The sequence below is a fragment of the Lemur catta genome, chromosome 3 (assembly GCF_020740605.2).
Source record: "Lemur catta isolate mLemCat1 chromosome 3, mLemCat1.pri, whole genome shotgun sequence".
NCBI classification, from domain to species: domain Eukaryota; kingdom Metazoa; phylum Chordata; class Mammalia; order Primates; family Lemuridae; genus Lemur; species Lemur catta.
The window spans coordinates 74,842,433-74,863,720 of record NC_059130.1 but is presented as its reverse complement, the minus strand read 5'-3'; the positions used below and the strand labels follow the sequence as shown (position 1 = coordinate 74,863,720).

Below are 21,288 nucleotides of genomic sequence, written 5' to 3'. Positions count from 1 at the left end.
AAGACCATATTTCCAGATACAGACATATTCTGAGGTACTGAGGGTTAGAATTCACATATGAATTGGGTGTGGGGCACAATTCAGTCCATAACCCCCTTTTCTGTAGAAATAACTATTCAAGTCTCTTGCCCATTTTTCTTTTGAGTTATCTGCTAATAAGATCCCTTTATATATCCTGGATTCAAGCCCTTTGTTGTTATTTACATGGGTTTCAAATATCTCTGTCCATTTTCATAATGGTATCTTCTAATAAATGGAAGTCTCTCTTTTATATAGTCCAATTTGTCAATCTTTTCCTTTTAACTAGTGTTTTTGTTTCCTGTTTAGAAAATCTTTGCTTCCTCTGAAGTCATGAGACAGTCTCTTATGTTATGCACAACTATATCCAGCTAACTGAAAAAAAAATTTTTTTTTTAGAGACAGTGTCTTGCACTATTGCTCAGGCTGGTCTCAAATTCCTAGGCTCAAGCGATCGTCCTGCTTTGGCCTCCCAAAGTGCTGGGATTACAGGCATGAGCCACCTCACATGGCCTTGATTGCTTGTTTTCTATTCATTTTCTTTTCCTTGCCAATTTACAGGAGTTCTTTCTACATTTCAGCTACATTCAGATGCTTTACAGACTGGCAAAAATTATGAAGTTGATGTGGTAGGCAGGAAAATGATCCCTCAAATATATCTACATCCTAATCGCCAGAACCTGTGAATATATATGTTATGTTACATGGCAAAAGAAAATTAAGGATGCAGGTGAAATTAAACTGCCTATCAGTTGACTTTAAGACAGAGAGATTATCTTATCCAGTGGACCAATGTAATCACACGGATCCTTGTAACGTGGAAAAGGGAGGCAGAAGAGAGAGTGTTAGAGTGATATGAGGTGAGAAAGATTTGAGCAGCCATTGTTGTCTTTGCAGATGGAAGGGAGCCATCATGAGCCAAGGACCGCAAGTAGCTCTAGAAGCCAATAAAGGCACAAAAATCCACTCTCCCCCTAGAGTCTCCAGAAAACAATGCAGCCTTACCAACACACCGATTTTAGCTCAATACAACCCCTTTTGGAAGTAAAACTCAATGGAGATCAAGTGGGAGAAGTGGAGGAAGGAAGAGGGGAGGAGCAAAAACCTACCTAACGGATACAATGAACACTATTTGGGTGATGGGAACACTTGTAGCTGTGACTCAAGCATTATAAAAGTGATCCATGTTAACCAAAAACATTGATACCCCCTTAAAATTTTGAAATTAAAATAAAAAAGACCCCTTTTGGACTTCTAACCTCCAGAACTATAAACACTTGTGTTGTTTTAAGCCACTAAGTTTGTAGTAATTTGTTGTAGAGCAATAGGAAACAAATACAATCAGATAATATAAAATTCTGGAAAGAATGAGGAGAAACAGATATTTTTGTGTGGCACTGATGAGAGTGTCAACTGATACAGCCAATTCTGGAGAGGAACATGGTAGTACTTAGTGCAACTGAGTGTGTACATCACTTCTATTCTGGGTACACACCTCAGAGAAACACCGACATCTGTGTACAAGAGACATACACAAGGATGTTTACTCGGCAAGGTCTTATTTGTGGTAGCAGGCAGTTGGAGGCAACATAGAAACCCATCAATATGAGTGTGGTTATGTAAATGTGGGCTATGCTTATGATGGAACGCAACGCAAGAGGCTGAAAGAATGAAGCTACTTGTAGCAACATGGATTGATCATAAAAATATAGCATTGAAGAAGAACTTAAAAACACAACATAAACCACTTATTTAAATTTTTAAAACATACAACGTTATATATTTATCACAGATTCATGTGTATGTAAACAAACGTGGAATGTGAATTGGAAAGACATATGTTATATAAATGACAGTGGCAATGGAATGGGGAGGAGAGTAGGACTGGATATGGAGGATAAGTGAGGAAAAAAGAAAATAAGATAAAACAAAAATTAAAGGGGTTATGGACTTTAAAGACAATTGCGTGCTGTGCATTCTATATACTGACTATTATACTCAACACGATCTGTACATCTAGGGCAGGGCTCAGCAATTTTTTTCTGCAAAAGGCAGGACAGCAAATATTTTAGGCTTTGCAGGTCACACAAAACTTACAATTTCTAGGGTTCAGGAAAAAATTACTAGATGGACAGAGAAGCACAAATAATATGACTCATAACTAGGAGAAAAATCAGGCAATAGAAATAGACCCAGAAATAAGAGATGATAGAAATAACAGACTAGATTTTACAACTGTTATAAATATGCTCAAGGATTTAAAGGGAAAAACTAATAATAAGAGAAATGGAAACTATAAAAAATAACTAAATGGAACTTCTAGAGCTGGAAAATATTTTAATATCTTATATAAAACCTAACTGGATAGATTTAACATATGTGACACTGTAGAAGACACAGCAATGGACTTAAAGATACAGCAATAGAAATTTTCCAAACTGAAACAAAGAGAAGAAAAAAGACTGAGGAAAAAAATGAACAGAGCCTTAGCAACCTGTGGGACAATATCAAGCACTCTAAAATAATGTAACTGGAACCTAGAAGTGGGGGTAGGGGCAGAAGAAACAGTTGAAAAAATGTCTGAAAAATTTCCAAATTTGTCAAAAACTTTGGCTGGCTCGGTGGCTCATGCCTGTAATCCTAGCACTCTGAGAGGCCAAAGCAGGAGAATTGCTTGAGCTCAGGAGTTTGAGACAAGCCTGAGCAAGAGTCTCTACTAAAAAAACAGAAAAAAAATTAGCCGGGCAACTAAAAATACAAAAAAAATATTAGCTGGGCATGGTGGTACACACCTGTAGTCCTTGAGCCCAGGAGTTTGAGGTTGCTATGAGCTAGGCTGACACCATGGCATTCTAGCGGGGCTGACAGAGAGAGACACTGTCTCAAAAAAAAAAAAAAAAAAAATTTCTTAGTTTTAAATTTCTTTAAAAGATAAATGACTGGTGAAAGCAAAAGTAGTAACACTGTATTGTGGGGCTTATATATGGAAGTAAAATGTACAATGAAATAGTATAAAACATATACAGATACTTTACTGTTATAAAGTTCTTGTATTATACATGAACTGGTATAAGACTATTTGAAGGTAGACTGAAATAAGTGAATATAATAATACATATTTGTAAACTATCAGACATATGAAAAGATGATCAAAGAAATACAGTGTAAAGAATTGAGATACCATTTTTCACCTGTTTGATAAAAATTGCAGAAGATGGACAACATTCACTATTAGCAATAATGTGCATTCTAATGGGAGTATGAATTACTACAATTGGGACAACAATGTGGCATAATCCAGTAAAGTCAAGAAGTTCATATCCTTTGATTCAACAAGCCACACGTGAGATTCTTTTACACACAAATAAAAACATGATACATTTATACAGGTATACATGTGAGAATATTTTTATTTTGAGTTGCGTTGCTTGTTTAGGTGGGGGGAAATGGTGAAAAAACCTGAAGACCTATAAATATGAGAATGGTTGACTAAATCTTAGTACATACATAGTATGGCATACTTGCAGCTATCGAAAAAAAGGAGCTAGATCTATCACGTATGTTATGGAATGAAGATTATGCCATGTGATGAGGGAAAACAAAAGATACCTGGATAGAGATAATAGCTCAATTTGTTTAAATACAGAATATTTATATTTTCTATATTGTTTAAATATAGAAAAAACCTAAAATGCTTTTTTACGTCTATAAAAGCATGAGAAAAATGTGAAAAGATTCTCCTAAAACTAGTGCTTTGGGAGGAGACATTGGAGACGAAAAGAGAAATTATTAAAACTTGACAGTACTCTAGAAAAGTATACTTACTTGAGATTCTTCCTGTCTCAGTTTTAGCGGAGGTCCTAAGGCCAAAATCAAAAACTCCTAATATTAAATGCATCCCCCAATTAGCAGTAGTGCTTTGGACAGAGACTTCTGGGTGTCACATTTTGCTCCTTTCCAAAGCAGAGCATTCACTGTCCCTGTCCCATTTTTGCATCCTAGGTGGGGGATGGGGTGCAGGGAATCTGTGCTTTTAGCTTACAGGTCATGGATCCAGAGGAGCCACAGCTAACAGAAAATTGGCTCTGAGCTGGACGCAGTGACTGGGCAGAACTTCGGGTTGTCTCCCTGGGGAAATCAGACAGTATAAGAAACATGGAGCAAAGGGACACTTGGAGTCTAGAAGAGTGGAGTGCAGAAAAGAATGTTAATGATCACCAAACATCTACATTCCAGAGCGCTATTCGTTAGGCTTTTGTTGAGGTACTTGAAAACAAACAAACAAAAAAAACTCAAACAACAAAAAATGAGGAACATATGTGGTTTTATGTAGAAATGTTGGTGAGAAATTTGCATTTTATATGTGAATCACTCTCCTCTTTATAAGAGCTTAACAGTTTTGTACCAGGTCACCAGCCATTACATCATAGAATCTGTGAATCCTGTGACTCATAGGTTTAGATTTAGCTGCTGAGAGTAACAGAAACAGTTTGTGAATCAAATTTATATTGTGGAGGACCCTGCAGCCATCGGTGTTTTAAATTTGCCGCATGTCTCACTTTGCTCTTTAACCTTTGTTTTCATTTAACAAGGCCTCTGGCAAGCTAAAAACCTTTTGAAAATGCATTGCGCCTCTCCAAGACATGGCATTTTCCATGTGGTTTGTTCATAAACAATGTCTGTGCTTGTTCAATGTCAGTTGTGGAGAAGTTACAACTCTGCATTTTAAGAATTAAAGGCATCACTCATAATCTAAGAATCTGGCATTGCACCATTTAATATAAACCTTTTCAACATATGACATTAAAAGTGTACTTAGGAGTTATATTGGTGTCCTACACATTTAACACTTTGGAGAGATGAGTACAACTAGTAAGTGAGTGAAAACTTTTAGAAATGGAACTTTTACCAAGTGAGGCAGCAAGGGTGAACAATTAATCTTCCATGTTGAGTCTCCTCATTATAAGTGAAAGGTTAAAATGATGTTAAAATCTTCTTACCAAGCTTAACTGGTGCCAGCATTCATCTGATGCCCTAAGTCACTATGTTGGCAACCACCTTTCCATGTTTGTCCTGATAAGTGACACTTTAGGCAGAGCACATCTCAGTTATTCATAGAATAGTGTGATTAAGAATTTTTAGGATATTTTGTATCAACAATGAACCAAAATAGACAATTAAAAGAATAGAAATGTACCAGAAGTGGAAACTGAACTAGTATTTCCTAGAAAAGACTTTGTCACTGTCACTGTGGTTATTCATTTAATTGAACTTTTGGTTTGCAAGTACATTGTTCTAACAGCTACACCGAAGGCCACATCACACTCATGGACTTAAAAATGATCATCCTATCATAGGTTGACATTTTAGTTAAGCTCTTGATTCATTGGGTATTCTCCACTGTCTAGGTCTTATTTTTCAGAAAGCATAGAAGCAAGATTTTTCTTTCCTCTAACTAGACAGGCAACCACTGACAACAACCATGCCTCTATTAGTGAAACTCCCCAGATATTAAAAAGAGGAGAAGGAAGAGAAAAGAATGAGGGAAATAGAAAAGTCTCTACACATGGTTAGCTCCCATATGGAAGGGTCACTGACTTGCTAAGAAAAACTATATGTAACTTTCCAACTATTTTTTAACTCTGTTGAAAACTGTGAAGATTCAACAACACCTACAGCCTTGGTTGGCCAAAGATAATTACATCTCTCCAGAACAAGTCAATTCAACTCAATAAATATTTACTGAGTACCTGCCCTGTACCACTCACTGCTCCAGGTGCTGGAGACAAGGGACCCTTGTGCACGTGGAGCTTACAATCCAGGGAGCGTGTGGGTTGAGAGAACCACTGTTATCAACAACTATTAGCACTAGTCTTCACTTGATAGTAACCCTAAATTGACTGACACATTGGTGTATTTAGAGCATGATGATTTCTCTAATAATATTTATGTAAGAGTGTTCATCTTCTGATTTTTTTGCATCTGGAGAAAAGAAGAGAATAAAGAAGGCTATCATTGTTACCTGCATCTTACTGTAGTCTCATAATTTGTTGTGCTTGCTTAACCAGATTCAAGTCCTTTCTTCAATTCTTCTCATCTGTTTTCCCATAGAAAATGTCTCGGATGTATTTGGAACACTGTCTTATGTCTGATTTAGAAATGTTGTAAGATGCTGCAATTAGAAGTTAATATAGGCCAGGCGTGGTGGCTCACACCTGTAATCCTAGCACTCTGGGAAGCTGAGGCAGGAGGATCACTTAAGGTCAGAAGTTCGAGACCACCCTGAGCAAGAGCGAGACCCCGTCTCTACTAAAAAAAATAGAAAGAAATTATCTGGACAGCTAAAAAAATATATAGAGAAAAAAAATTAGCCGGGCATGGTGGCACATGCTTGTAGTCCCAGCTACTTGGGAGGCTGAGGCCGAAGGATTGCTTAAGCCCAGGAGTTTGAGGTTGCTGTGAGCTAAGCTGATGCCACGGCACTGTAGCCCAGGCAACAGAGTGAGATTCTGTCTCAAAAAAGAAAGAAGTTAATATAGCAGTGGTCTGTCAACATCTTAGATAGTGTGCACTCCTTCAGAAAAAAAAAAAGGATTTTTGAGAATACATTCCCAATATATGTTTGGTTCTTTTTTTCACTTACAAATTATATATATATATATATATATATATATATATATATATATATATATATATATATATATACAAAAATATAAAATAAATCTTAAAATGATATAAAGAGTAAAACACATTTCTGGAATTATTTAATTAACAAAATAGAAGCCATTCTTCTCACTAAAAATTATTGAAAAATAACATAATCCATGAATTATGTAAACTTTTACTCATATTTGACTACTATAATTTTATTGTCTCTGACATCAATCAGTTTTCCTTTCAAACTAATCAGAAGCTGCTGAATTTTCATATTTTTTTAAGCAAATGGGTTCAAAATCCACTCAAATAAAAGATTGAAACAAGATAGTAAAGTGTTTCCAAGTTTGTTAAAGCATTTTTTGTAGGTGTTAGCCTTACATAATTCTCAGCAATAGAAAACACACATTTGGCAACATTTTGAAATATTTGTTTTCAAATGTTCTCTTCATAACAGTTTCTCACTTGGTGTTAAAATCACCTTGAAGGGGGAAATAAAAACAACCCTGTGGGTTTTTCTTCTTTCCTTCAGAAAAATCTACTGGGCAACATACTACTGAGAACCATATATCATTACAGAAAACATGAGCACATTTAAAATATTTGTTTTTTTGTAGAAAAAAGCAAAAGACATTTAACTAAGAAAATTCTTTTAATTTTATTACAAATGATTTTCACAATTATGTACCATCTCATTGCAAAGTCATGTTAAGATTCTATAATTTAAAAGACTTATCAGATTATTCACTTAAATTACTAAAGCATGTACACTACAGTATGTCACAATCTCGGAAAAGCAATCTATTATATGTTGTCAATTCTCAGATGTACATTTTTCGTATTTAATATCTCCAAAAGTGGCAGAGGTCTTAAGGTATTGCCAGACAGTATGGTATGCAGTTGTCTGCTTGCGCAAGCTCAACAAACCTGGACAGGGCTCAGTGGGCTGGAAGAATACTCCAGAGACAGTAGAGGAGTACTCTTTGCTCTTTTAAGAAATGCTGCTTTATTAATACTCTTATGTCACTGGGAATGATATTGGGTGAAACAAAAAAGTAATCAGGAGTGTTGGACTCTGAATGTAAAGAATATTTTAACCAATCCATTTTGCTTATATTTTCCTTTTTCTTTTCCGTATGCACAGAGTGATAGACAATAAAATATATGTCTAAATACATCTAAAAGGGATACTTAAATAAATAAAATATAATCAGAAAGATTCTAGGTGTTGAGAAGACACTGTGTCATTGTTTATGTGGCAGTTCTTTTCATTTCTCACTGGTACATAAGTAACGGTATGTCTTAAAATTGATGAATTCCCGGATCCAGTGAAATACTGTCTTGAGCAAAGTACCAGAGCCCACCCCTCTGCATCGCGGGTAGGTTTCCTAGGGCCAGTGTCAAGCCATCTATTAAAAGCTCATTTCCTTCGTATTTTTTAGATAGCAAATACAAAAGAAAGTTCTGATTCTTCTTCCCACACTCCAGGGGGTTGTCGCGCGCGCAGCCCACTTTGGAGACCGCGGGGCTACGGTGTGGTGAGAGCTGGGCTGGCCGGATCGCGCCGAGGAAGAACATTTCCGAGGGAAGTTCTCTGATGAGTGTCAACAAAGTGCCACTTTTCCGTGGCTGTGAACGCCGAGAACATGATTGTGTCGTGCTTATTGTACCTTGGGGCATAATTCGCTTCACCATCTCAGCCAATCCTTGCTCAGTCTTATGAGAGCCTTTATTATCCACAGATTCTAAGAGGGGAAACTGGGGTGTGGAGAGGTAATTACCTTGCTCATGGCGACAGGGCACAGCCCACAAGTGGCAGAATCCGACCGGGGCCCTGTGACCGCTGCGTGGAAACCGCAGGCGCTGGCCGGGCTGGCGTCCGGCAGCTGAACCCTGAAGCCGGTTCCCTCCGCCCGGCGCTCACGGCCGCCGCCACCGCCGCCCCGGTCCCCGCCCGACCCCCTCTCGCCGCCACCTCGGCGCGCGCTTCGGCTCTGGAGCGCCCACCCGGGCTTGGCGCGGGCGGGAAGGCGGGCGCTGGCGCCGGGACGCCTGGAGCGGCCGCGGAGGGTGCGACACGTGCGGCTCAGGCCCCGGGACTGCTCGGCCTGCGCAGGCCCGGGACGGACCCCTGGGAGAGCGACGCGCGGTGAGTGATCGGTGGGGCGGGTGGGGCGGGGGTGCGGGCGCGGGCGGCCCGGGATGCCGGCCCAGCCGGGTGTCTAAATGCCCGCGCTTTGCCCCGCTTCTCCTGCAGGTGGGGTGCGGTGGGGATTTCGGTGTCGGCCAGTCTTCATCGCGGTCCCAGCCCTCTGGGCACGGATGTTCGTTCACTTGGGGGTGCTGGCTGGGGGGTTGGCTAGGTGGAGGGGAGGGGGCGCTCACACTGAGCCTCCAGGGTGCTTCCCGGGATGGGGTGCAGAGTGGGGGGTCGCAAGGAAGGGTGGGGATGGCGTCTGGAAAAGGGCGGAGGGCACCCCTCAGGGTCTACCCTGGGTCCAGACCCATGGGCGTGACTTACTGCTTGAAAATGGATCTCCTGTAAGTTACTGGGGGCTCTCCCATAGTCTTGGATGAGGGTGAACTATCCCTCTCTTGGCAGCGCTTGCCCGTGGCCTCTGTGGACAGACCCTGAGTCCCTGCCTGGTCAATTACCAGCAGGATGCTCTGGTACGAGCCAATTGGCCAGCCTCAGTGTTCTGTCTGTGAAATGTGAGGCCCTTCTCACCTCCTTGGGGACCACTAAATATAAACATTGTAAGGGATTATGTATTTGTACGGTTAGATCTAGGTCTACGGAAAGCATACAAAAAGACTTTCCCTGGTATGTCTGAAGGCCAGGGCAAAATTAGTCTTTTCATTTTTCTTTTCCATTTTTTAAACTCCAGGTAATTATAATCTGCTATGTGTGTGCCCTGTGTAGATGAGCATCTCTGCTGAGCACTGACTACCTGGTCCTTGGGTGTATATTGTTATCTACTCCTTTAAAAGTCCAGTGGGGGTGGGCACTATTATTCCCATGTTACAGATGTGGAAACTTGCACATTTCGCACAGTGAATTACAGGTTTCTGGCTCCAAACTCTGTATCCCTGTTATAAGCACCTCTGGCTTGTAACATTATATCCACCCCCACTTGAGCAAATAAACATTAGATTCTCATTCCCCACTAGCAAGGAATGGTGCAATGCCCTATTTCTACATGCAACACATAACTGAAAGGCCCTTAGTGGCTAAGAGCTGACGCTTTTCTCCCCTGTTTTAATGTGAAATCCTCAACACATTCCTATCCCTTTGTTAGGCTTGAGAAGAGTTTTCAGCAGCTCTTTATCATGTGTCATGTTTCTGGAATGTCATGATGGTTGGTGGTAAATTTATAGGGTGGTAAATTTCTATACTTTGGCAAACTGAATCTTCCCTGTATTAGAATGAGTTTTAGTGTGAAAAAATATTTCTAAAGCGTATGCATAATTTTTAAGGGAGAAGAATCCTCTAAATACAGTAGATGTTGAGCATCATTTCTTATTTGTGGACTTAGTTTTGTGTTACTGCACCTGCTTTGTTCTCTACCAAATTATTTGTCATCTCTGTAATTACACTCACCTCACTGCTCTCAACTTCTACATATGAATTTGTGCGGACTAACCTGAAAAGAAAGCCAGATCCCAAAAGGAGTCTTATATAATTTCCTTTGTTCTTGGAAGTTTCTAGTGCTCTTTGCTGGTGGTAACAATTTTTTTTCAAATACAAATAAGTACTGAACATATATTGTGTTCAATGCATTTGCTGGACACTGTAGCAAATAAAAGAAGTGTAAGATCCAGTTCTTGTCCTCAAGAAGTCAAAATTGTTTGGAGAGATAAGAATTATGAGAACATTTAGTATGTCATAAACGATAGGTGGCATGAAGTCAGGAGATATGAAGTCTAGTTTTAATCAAGTTAGTCTTTCACTGATGAGCCAGACAAATGTGCAGAGAGGTCCAAAGTAAGGCTGTCTGACTTAATTCTAACAATGTCCTTGAAAAGAAATGATACTTTCTTTTTTCTTATTATCATAATAGCAGATGATATTGATTGAGCTCTTGCTGTGTACCAGGCACTATGCTAATAGCTTCTCATTTAACCCTTACAATAATCCTGTGAGGTAGGTGCTGTTTTGTTCTCAGTTTACAGATGAGAAAACTCAGGCTGAGTGGTTAATTGATTTGTCACAGGCCACACAGCTAGAATTGTCAGAGCAGAGACTTGGGTGTTCGGACCCAGGTCCACTGCTCATTTCGTTACCACTCTAGTTGCTCAAGAGTCTGCTCTAGAAACTTGGACTGAGGTGATGAAAATATGGCTCAATTCATCTTTGAGTTAGTCGCTTTGTGGTGTCAACACTGGAGCACTGAGGCTTACTGAGAATAAATGAGGAGGATAATATTTTTCCTGCAGAATTTAAATAGATGTAGGGCCAGGGCAGCTAGTAAGACTAGCAGAGCACCAAGAGTGGATTTTCATTTTTATTTTTATTTTTTTAAGGCTGGTCAAGTCGAGCAGTGGGAGTGGAGAAGGAACAAAGGAATCTGTAATTGGCTGTGATCAATTAGTTGTAAATACCACTGCACTGGGACCAGCCAAGAGTGGATTTTTATTTCTCAGGTGATCATGGACTGAGAAGGGAAGCACAGAATGTAGTTCTAATCCCGTTCTGGCTTTACTTCTGGTTTTTCTGTGTTATCATGGTCAACTGACAGATTTTTCCACCTGTAGAATAGAGATACTAGCAGTTACTTTTTACAGTTGACCAAATAGTAACAACTAAATTATATGCTTTGCATTGTGATAAATTGCTAAGTAAATGCATATATGGGATGATTAAGATTAGAATCTTAATGTTTATTTTGCAATGATATGCAGGAAAAGGAACACATTAAGCAAAATATCAGGCAGAGATACTGAGATGTGGGTTTGTTAGTACAGAGACTTCAGCGGAATTCTCAATTTATATGAGAAACGTGGGATGGTGATAATTAGTACTTCATTCCCTTCCCAGTGTGCCTCCAATTATCTTAAGATACTTGTGCAATTCCTAGAAAACTCAAAACAATGTAAGTGTAATGTGTTTTAATATTTTTAATGCCTTCTAGCACTTTGTGAGAAGACTCAGGGGTTGATTGCATAAGCTGAAGCAAAACTTGCCAGGATTTCACAATACCCAATATACAAAGGTAAACCCTCTATCCCCATGCCGTTGTCTCCAAAAGGAGACTTTAAGATTGAGGATGTCAAAGGAGAGACCTTTCCAATAAACTAAGGAAAAAAAGTTAGTAAAAGAGATTTAATTTTCCCAATAAATGTTGATTGCCATTTTTAAAACAAGGAAAAAAAGCTTTGAAATGTGAAGTCACTTGCCATGGTGACAGAGGTGAAACTGCAGGAGCCAAGGATGGTGCCCAGGTCCTCTCACCCCGGATGCCATACTCTCTCCAGCCCATCATCCTTCCCTGTAGACGGTAGCCTATTTTATAGATAGTTCTAAGACGAGGCCCAGAGTGAAGACAGAAAAGGTTGGATTTGGATTTTTTAAACTTTATTGAACATGTCCCATGAAAATTGTAGACTTGTGGGAGCTAATCAAACAAAGAAAAAAGGTCATGAAACAAATGTCAGTTGATTTGAAAATGCCTTCCTTCTTCAAGACTCCATCCATGTCTTGTTTGTTTTTTGTCTTTTTTCTCTTTTCTTGTTATGTTGAAGGGATACTTGTTCAATTTATAAAATAGCTCACAGTGCAAATGTTGGGGTGGGATAAATTCTTTTCACCTGTGATTTGTTTACACACAACATTGCAGGAGCCTAGTATGTATGTCAAGTGGGATCCATCTGAAATGGAAATAAAGACAAGTAGAACTGACAAAGAAAACATTCCAGAAAAACAGGAAAGAAGGAAGAAAGGGGTAAGGGAACTTTTCTTTTTTAAGAAACATGATAAAGATGAAAAGGAAAAAACATGCTGAAATGTTCTTTAAAAAGGAACAAAAGTTCAGAAGTCTCCTGCATTTGAGCAAGAGAAGAAGGTTTCTATACCTGAGTAAAATTCAAGAGGAACCTTAGGACTACAAACGCTTACCAGTGAGATAAGAGAAAATTCAAGGGGGCCTCAGCAGTTGCACAAAAAAGAAAACAGGTACGCGCCACATTTGGCTCACGTAAACAGTGTTTGGACTGTTTGGTAAAAAGAAGAAAAAGTAGAGCGGATTGATGTGGTTATTACTTTCCCTCCCCTTCGAGCCATTTAACATGACATTAAGGGACTGATTTGACATTATTAAGGGCCTAACAGGACCTGATGGGCCAGCTTTTGTCCATGTTATGGTTTGTCCTATTTTTCATCAAGTGGTAGACTGGAAGGAAAAAGGAGGTAATGCTTCAGCCAGGAGACTGAAGGTTTTTTCTTGACATAGCTCATGGAAAGCCATGAAGAAGTGAAGATTGGCTCCAGTGACTGAGCTGCAAGTTAGCTACTTGGTAACTTGATTTGATTTTCCTTTTCTATCACCATAATGGAATAGATCATTGGACAGGATTGCATATTGTATTTGCACTGGGTTTTGTTGTTTCATTCTCTTTTGAGGGAGGTAGGGAACAGAAATAATGATTCAGTCTTCTAAAGATTAAAGCATTAGGCTTTCTAAGTGCCTTACTAGATGGGTAGCACAACGATTGTATGTGAGATGCCTGGCATCATGCCTGGAACACACTAAGAGAGAAAAATTATATGATTAGTATTAGGGGTAGTGTTAAGATTAGCATTATTTTTAGTATGGTGCTGCTACTGTTGATACTGGTCAGAAGCAATCTCACACACTAGAAGCAATGCTGGATTAGAAATCAGGAGACCTAGGTTCTGATCTGGACTTTGCTATTAATGTGACCTTGGGCAAGTCCCCTCTTTTCTCTAGGTCACAATTATTTATCTGTAAAATGAGGAAGGTGGAATAGATGACCTCCAAAGTGCTGTCTTTATACTCATCTGCTACCAGGAAAACATGTCTGTAAGTAGTTTGCCAGCAGAAGGGAAGAATTTTGTGCCCTGCCTTGTTGAGTCAACTGGTAATTAACAGCACACTGGTCATTAGTATGAAAACCAGCCTTCGGGCACATTCAGAACACTCATTTGGTTGTTCCATGGTAGCCAGAGTGAAATGTCAGCTGTTGGGAGGGGAAGGGAGCAGCAGGGACAGTGTAGTTACTAGGTAATCTGAGGTTCCTTCCTCCCCTGACTTTTTAAATTTTTTTGATAGCCACACTTAGGAATTAAGATTGTCTAACATACGATAATTTTTTAACTTAGTTTAACAAACCATACAATTCTAGTATATTGAAAATCTTGTGACTTAGAAAAGAAATGCAAACGTAGGAATCAGAAGGGTAAAAAGGAACTAGCCTCAGTGGAGTCCCTACTTTGTGCTAGGTATTCTCATGAGTCCGTGATACCATCAGATTGATCTTCGCAATGGCTTTGTCTAGATAGGTATCACCATCCCCATTGTAGGGACCAGGAAACACTCTCATGGTGCATAGCACACAGTGGAACTGAGACTCACTAGCCTTTTTGTTTTCCACAATACTACACTTTCCCTTGACCTTAACATGGTGCTACGAAAGAAAAAATAATGTGGAAGTAGAAATTGTTCCTGCCTACATGAAATTATCACCTGTGAAAGAAAACTCGAGGGTTGTTTTTTTTTTCCTTAGCCTAGTACAATACAATTTTCAGGTAGGTGCATATTTTGTGCTTCTCCCTGGAGCGATGGGGAAAGAGGCTGGATGAGGAGTAATTTTTGTCTCTGCCTTCCTGCTGGTTGGTGTATTTCTGGCTGGTTCCTGCTCACCCTTTCCCCCCTCCCTCACCTGTGACATTGTTTTCACTGTCTGGAAACTGTCACAACTTCAGTGATGAGTCAATGACATAGCACACTCTTTGATTTTCTGATTCAAGATAGAATTGTAGTTTTAATATTGATCTTCTAGGCAGGGTGTATGAAGGATGTTTACAGTTGATAGGAGGTTTCATTTTATTGGAAGATATCTCATTTACTTGAAGGTCTTTGGGGATTCTGAGCTTCTCATAAATAGACAAACTGTTTTTACCTGGTATTCAGAGAAAATGAGCAAGTTTGTGTTTGTATCAGTATGCTATATGAACTCAAATTGATCCTCTATTTTACCTATTTCATATATATATTTATATACTATACCTATACTATAATCTACTTAATATATAAGATATCAATATATAAAAACACATACTTTATATATATCCATTTTTTAAATCCTTAGACTTACCATTTGAATAGTTTCACTATTGGGGGAATGTTACAGCTTCACAAATTGCAAAGCATATTGAAAATCCCTAAAAGGAGTGCTGTAGGTATATTTTGCAGCTAGGAAGCAGAAACCTATTTAATTCCTATGTATGTTCCTTCAGTTATCTTCTAGTTCAATCCATAATTTCCTCTCTGTCAGAATATTCTAAATTTTCACATAGCAGCTAAGGTTGCCTCTGTAAGAGTGGATAAACTCCCCTCCACCCTCTTAGGCCTGACAATCAAATTGCCATAAGATAGATTAACAGGAGAAAAGCACACAGATTTATTTAACAAGTTATACATGGCATGGGAGCCCTCAAAAAGAAATGAAAACCCCAAGAAGTCGTGTGATGACTACTTATATACTGGCTTAAACAAAGACTAGTAAACTGCAAAAATGTGACTAAATTATGTGGGGAGGCTTAGAAGATAAAACTGTTATTTTAACAAGGTCTGTACAGAATTTTCTTGGTCTCAACTTCTCATCCTTGAAAATAAGGATGTTTCCTTTCCTTCTAGTAGAGGGCGAGTGTCGTTCACACAGGAATTTCATCTTTTGCTTTTAAGAATCAGCATAAAAGTCAAAGTGATCTTCTTGCATCTGTCATTTTTCAAGTGCCTTTAACTCAAATAGTCAATATGCCAGAGTAGCATATTTGAAGGCATCCCTACAATAACAAAATCTCATCAACGGTGCCAACCACGATGTAGCAGTATAAGATTATTTTATGTAATTTTAGTGTAATTATGTTAATACTAAACTAAACTAAAAGTAAAATAGACACAGAAAAACCATTTAAATTTCATTCAGGTTAGCACATGCCAACTACGTGCCACAAATGGTGGCCGCTGCAGGGGAATAGGAGCTTGCAGGGAAATAGAAGAGACAGACAAATACCGAAATAAATTAGTTCTACATAACATGGCATGTGCCAAGGGAGGAAGATGCCAGGATGCTATGCAGATACTGGGGAGACTTTCCAGTCTGACCTGAAGACGTAAGTAAGGCTTCCTGCGCTCTGACCACTTCTTTGCATCTCCACTGCCGTAACTGAGGTCCGTGGCATCGTTATTTTAGCTGTGTCTCTGCAATTGTTTCCTAACTGGTCTGCCTGCTCCTACTGTGGTCCCCAGAGTATTGCACATGTGCGTGTGTATGTGTGTGTTTAATGTAATTCATATCCTGTAACACCCCCAATTAAAACCCAATTAAATAAATAAGTACAACTGCTAACTAAACACCAGCAGTTTCCCATAGACTGAGTGAAATCCAGCTCCCTGTTATGGCAAACAAGCCTATGGTAGGTCTGCCTCCTGCCTTCTTCTCCAATTTTATTTCCTACCATTCTCCCTGCAGTCACTCTCTCCAGCCACCCTGATCTATTCCTGCACTCCATTCTTGGCAGGCTCGTTCCTCTGCCTCCAGTGATTTGCATTCACCATTTTCTCCATCAGGAAAACTGTTCTCAAACCACTTGGCCAGTACCAATCTCAGCTCGAGCTTTGCCTCCTAGAAATGTTGACCAGCTTCTCTCCTCCCCAGGCTCTCTCTCCTCTTTTGTGTTCTTCTTTGGTCATTATCTGAACTTATTTGTTTGTTACTTATTGCTTTGTCTTCCATCTCCCCACTCTGGAATGTTTTCTCCGTGACAGCGAAAACCCCTCGTTCTCCACTGCATCACAAGCCCCTGGCGCACAGCAGCTACTTAATACATGTTTGTTGAATGAATAACTGCATGAAAGGTGCCTGAGCTGAGTTTGGGTGGATGAATAAGACTCAGCAAGCTTAAGAATAATAGAAAAGTGTAGAGAATAACTAGCAAGGAACAAAAGACACAGGCGCACGAGTCAGGGTGGGACGTACGAGGATGTGTAAGTATCTCAGCGTCACTAGATGGTAGAGCGTCAGCAGAGAGTGGTGGCGGATGTGGCTGGTGATAAATACAGGACTGAGCTCCCAGAGGCCATTATTTTGGTTTAGATTTGTTCTTCTCAAACATTTTAACCAAAACCCACAAGAAATACAGTTTATGTTATGTGTAAACTGAGCTCCATCCCTAGCCTTTAGAAGCAACCACATTCACTGGCTCCCGGCCCCTTCCTCTACTTCAAAGCTAGCAGCGACAGTGTGACATGTCTCTCTAACCGCCTCTTCTGCCTTTCCTTGACAGTTTTAAGGACTCATGTGATTAAATTTGGCTCATTTGGGTAATCCAGGATAATCTTTCCATCTCAAGGTTCTTAACTTTAATCACAGCTCCAAACTCCCTTTGCCATGAAAGGTAACGTACTCCGAGGAGACGAGGGCATGGGCAGCTTTGGTGGGCTGTCATCCCGCCTGCCTCAGGGATGTTTATAGGAGTTTTCTGTAGAAACGTTGCATACACTTTCCCTCCCTCCCTCTTTCTTTCAATAGATGTCCACTGAGTGCTAACTCTTCCCCAGTGTTAGGTGCTGGTACACAGCAGTGAGTGAGATAGACAATGTTCCTGCCTTCCTGGGGACTTACATTCTAGTACAGAAGACAGATGGCAAACGAGTAATGAAGTAAAGCAATAAGGTCATTACAGATGGTGCCATGAAGACAGTAAGTAAGCTGATGCGTAGGTAGAAATCAACTCGGGAAGACCTCTTTGGTCGGGGAGGGACAGGTGGGCAGGGAGGGGCTCTCCGAGGAAGTGGCCTGTGATCCAAAATCTGAAAGATGTAAGCACATCAGCCACACTACGAGGCAAGGGAAGAGGATTCTAGCAAAAGACATGGAGAGTGCAAAGTTCTCCAGGCAGCAAAGGGCATGTGTTGCTCAAGGAACAGTCTGAAGGCCAGTGAATGGAGCGGGGTGAGCCAGGCAAGAACGTGAAGTAAGTGACCATGGCAAGACGGGAAGGGGCGAGGCCCTGCAGCGACTGAGAGGCAGTGTGTGGTAAGGGCTGCAGATTTTACTCTAACAGCAATGGGCCCTGTTGAAGGGTTTTAGATCTGATTTCTGTTTTTAAGAGGTAGTTAGCTATGAGAAAATGACTTAGAAAGTGCAAGGATAGATTGGAGAGACACGTTGGGGACTGCAGTAATCTAGTGTAGAGATGACAGTGGTTTGGACCAGGGTGAGAACAGTAGACCTGGAGAGAAGTGGCTTGACCTGTGACATATTTCCAAGGTAAAATTGACAGGACGAGTGATGGTTTAGTTGTAGGGGGTGAGAAAGAGCATAGAATCAAGGATGACTTCTTGGTTTTTTAGCAACGTAGGGGTAAGAATGCCATTCACTGAGACTGAGAAAGCTGGAGGAAGAACCAGTTTGAAGAAGTGGCACCAAGAATTCAAATTGAACATGTTAATATTGAGAAGTGTGTTAGACGTCCAGGAGATGATGCCAAAGAAACAGACTGTGAGACTGGAGCTCGGGGAGATGTCTGAGTTGAAAATCTACATCTGAGAAACTTTAGCTTACAGATGATATCTAGAACCATGGGACCAGATGAGATCCCCTAGGGAGAAAGTAGGAATAGAGAAAAGATAACATCTCCAGTGCAGTAAGGTCCTTCCTCCAAGGGTTAAAAGTCAAGAGGAGGAGAAAAGGCAGCTGGCAATGACTATGGAAAAGATGGTACTGTTATTTGAGGCCTCCCTGAGTGATGAGTAAGTAGGCTAGAGGTAGAAGAGTCAAAGGGGCACTTTGCTAGAACCCTACTGGGGCAGGTGGGTTGTGTCTCTGGCACTTAATGTTGTACCTAGCACATGAGACGTAGCCCTCAGCATCAAATGAGTAAGTGCAGTTTTCTCAAGCTCTCCAGTATGCTCTGGCACATTTGTAGGTATGGGGATAAGAGCCGAACATTTGCTTTGCATTGGCTTCTTTCCAGTGGCCTGACATCACAGAACTTGCCAGCTTATTCCATGAATTTTTGTCCCACCTTTAATAGAATTGAGAGAATTTGCTAATGACTAGTAGAGCCATTCCTTGGATTTGAATTTGGAACAGATAAGAAATCACCAGCTTATATTTTCTGAACTATTCATGATAAAAATCACTCAGTAAAATAAGTAGGTAATTATAAACAAACAAGATTGAGTTTCTATAGAAAACCCAAACAACCCTTGGAATTCCTTTCTTACTGCCAAAGAGAGCAATATTTTACTAAGTTCCAGAAGGGTTATGACCCATTTTTCAATCTACTGTTTTCCTGAATCACATGACTAGATCAGAAATTCCCATTAGTCAAACTACTCTGTATGACTATGCCTTGTTTAGAAGAAAAAAATGTTTCGTATGGGACTTAGGCTCAGACAGGTTAAGTGACATATACATGGTCTCAAAGTATTTAATCCCAGTTCTAAAGGACTCCAGAGCTCATTGCTATGGTTTGAATGTTTATGGCCCCTCAATCTAAAAAATTTTTTAAATGTTGAAAATGTTAACATTTTTCATTTGTTAAAACTCTAACTCTCAAGGTGATGATATTAGGAAGTGAGGCCTTTGGGAGGTGAGTAAATCATGAGGGTGGAGCTCTCGTGAATGGAATTAGTGCCCTTATAAAAGAGACCCCAGAAGGCTGCCTTGCCCCTTCCACTATGTGAGGATGCAGTGAGAAGTTGGCAGTTTATAACCCTAAATAGGGCTCTCACCAGAATCTGACCATGCTGACACCTTCTTCTTGGACTTTCCAGCTTCCAGAACTGTGAGAAATACCTTTCTGTTGTTTATAAGCTACCCAGTCTATGGCATTTTGTTACAGCAGCCCCCATGGACTAAGACACCCAACCTCCTTCTCCCACCCTTTGCTACACCCAAGAAGCTTCACAGAGATGGGGATTGGAAGGTGGCTAATATTTTACCAGTTTTAGGGGTATACTTCATTTTTAAAAATAACAAACAAAATCTTAACGATGTGAAGAAAAATAAAGTGGCACTTTAAACTCTTCTGAATGATTTTGGTTCTGGTATTTTCTGAATGTGTTTAACATGAATTAATTAGTCTTCTTTTACCAGGAAGAATACAGGGTCATATTCCAGAGTTAATTGTTCATGGCACATGCTGTTAGAGGATACTCATTGGCACTTATTTTTATAATCATGTGGCTGTTGATTAAAGCAAAAATAGGTAAGATATTTCTGTAACCTACTCTGTGGAGGGATTTGTGGTTTAAATTCTGTGGTACAGATTAACTGTGTATTTGTGGTAAATGTTCTGGTAGTTGGTTTTTTGTAGTCAATGTTATGTCATTTAAATGGATAAGTCTGTTTCTATGTCTGTAACTAATTGTATTCTATTTAATTTATATTAATGATTAATGTAAGGGTCCAATAATTTCATTATCCTCCTAAGCAAGTGGCTAGACATCATGAATGCATGTTTTACGTTTTAGCGCATTTTAACAGAGGAGTATTCATGGGTGAATTCAGCAGTGCTAAAAAAAAATGATGGCTGGCATTATCTCTGTTTGGGTTTTTTTAATTATTAAAAGCTTAGTTTTGGCTTTCTGGCCCATTGGAATCAAAGAAGCAGAGAACAAATATAAGATAAGAGAGAGAAAGAGAAACTGTTTTAGTTCTGAAGATAAAAATAACTTTTCATTTTGAGTGAATTTTCAGTATTTCCTTAGGTAACTTCTTTACCAATTCCTGTTTATAGTAGTTGGTGCAAGCAATCTTACAATTACCCAAAAAAGACTTTCAATGGAGGCTTTATATCACATCTGAAAATTCAGGGTGAACCTATAATTCTGAGATTCTTTCACCGACAGTTGCTGAGAACCACCAACTGTTAATTTCTGAATAGTTGTTATATTTATTAATACAAAAGCTTCTAGAGAGTAGCAAATGACCTCTTTTAATAAAGATTTAAGGTGTCATCAGGTATATAGTAAATAACATAGAGAATTTATAAAAAGAGGAATACATTCATATACTTTCATATTAGCTATGTCAGGTAATGGTTCATCCATCCCAAGGTCTTATATCTAGAAGAAATATCAAAATATGGCATGGTAAGACTGAACTTCCATCCTTGATGCCAATACAGACATACCAAAGCCTTTCAGTATTTTCTCTTTGTTACAAAATAATTTTGCAAATTATACATACTTTATACCAGTAATGGAGCAAGAGAAGGAATTATTCCTAAATATACCTCTAAAGTCTGCAATACTTTTTTAAAACTGTCTTCTTTTCCTTGGTATGAGTATTGAAGTAAGCACTGTAAATCATAAATGGTGATTTATTCTGTGAAGCCCTCTTTAGTAGTCTGGTGAACAACTT

At 39.5% G+C, this 21,288-nt stretch overlaps 1 protein-coding gene across 1 annotated transcript in view; it reads left to right on the top strand.

Annotated features, from left to right (window-relative positions):
* The first annotated feature begins 8,734 nt into the window (after nucleotides 1–8,734).
* Nucleotides 8,735–21,288, top strand: part of IL12RB2 (interleukin 12 receptor subunit beta 2) — a 79,851-nt gene continuing 67,297 nt past the window's right edge. Inside the window, exons 1-2 of the mRNA XM_045547791.1 lie at nucleotides 8,735–8,821; nucleotides 20,020–20,131. Coding sequence (XP_045403747.1) covers nucleotides 20,056–20,131 — 76 coding nt within the window. The 5' untranslated portion in view covers nucleotides 8,735–8,821; nucleotides 20,020–20,055. The remainder of the gene's footprint in view (nucleotides 8,822–20,019; nucleotides 20,132–21,288) is intronic.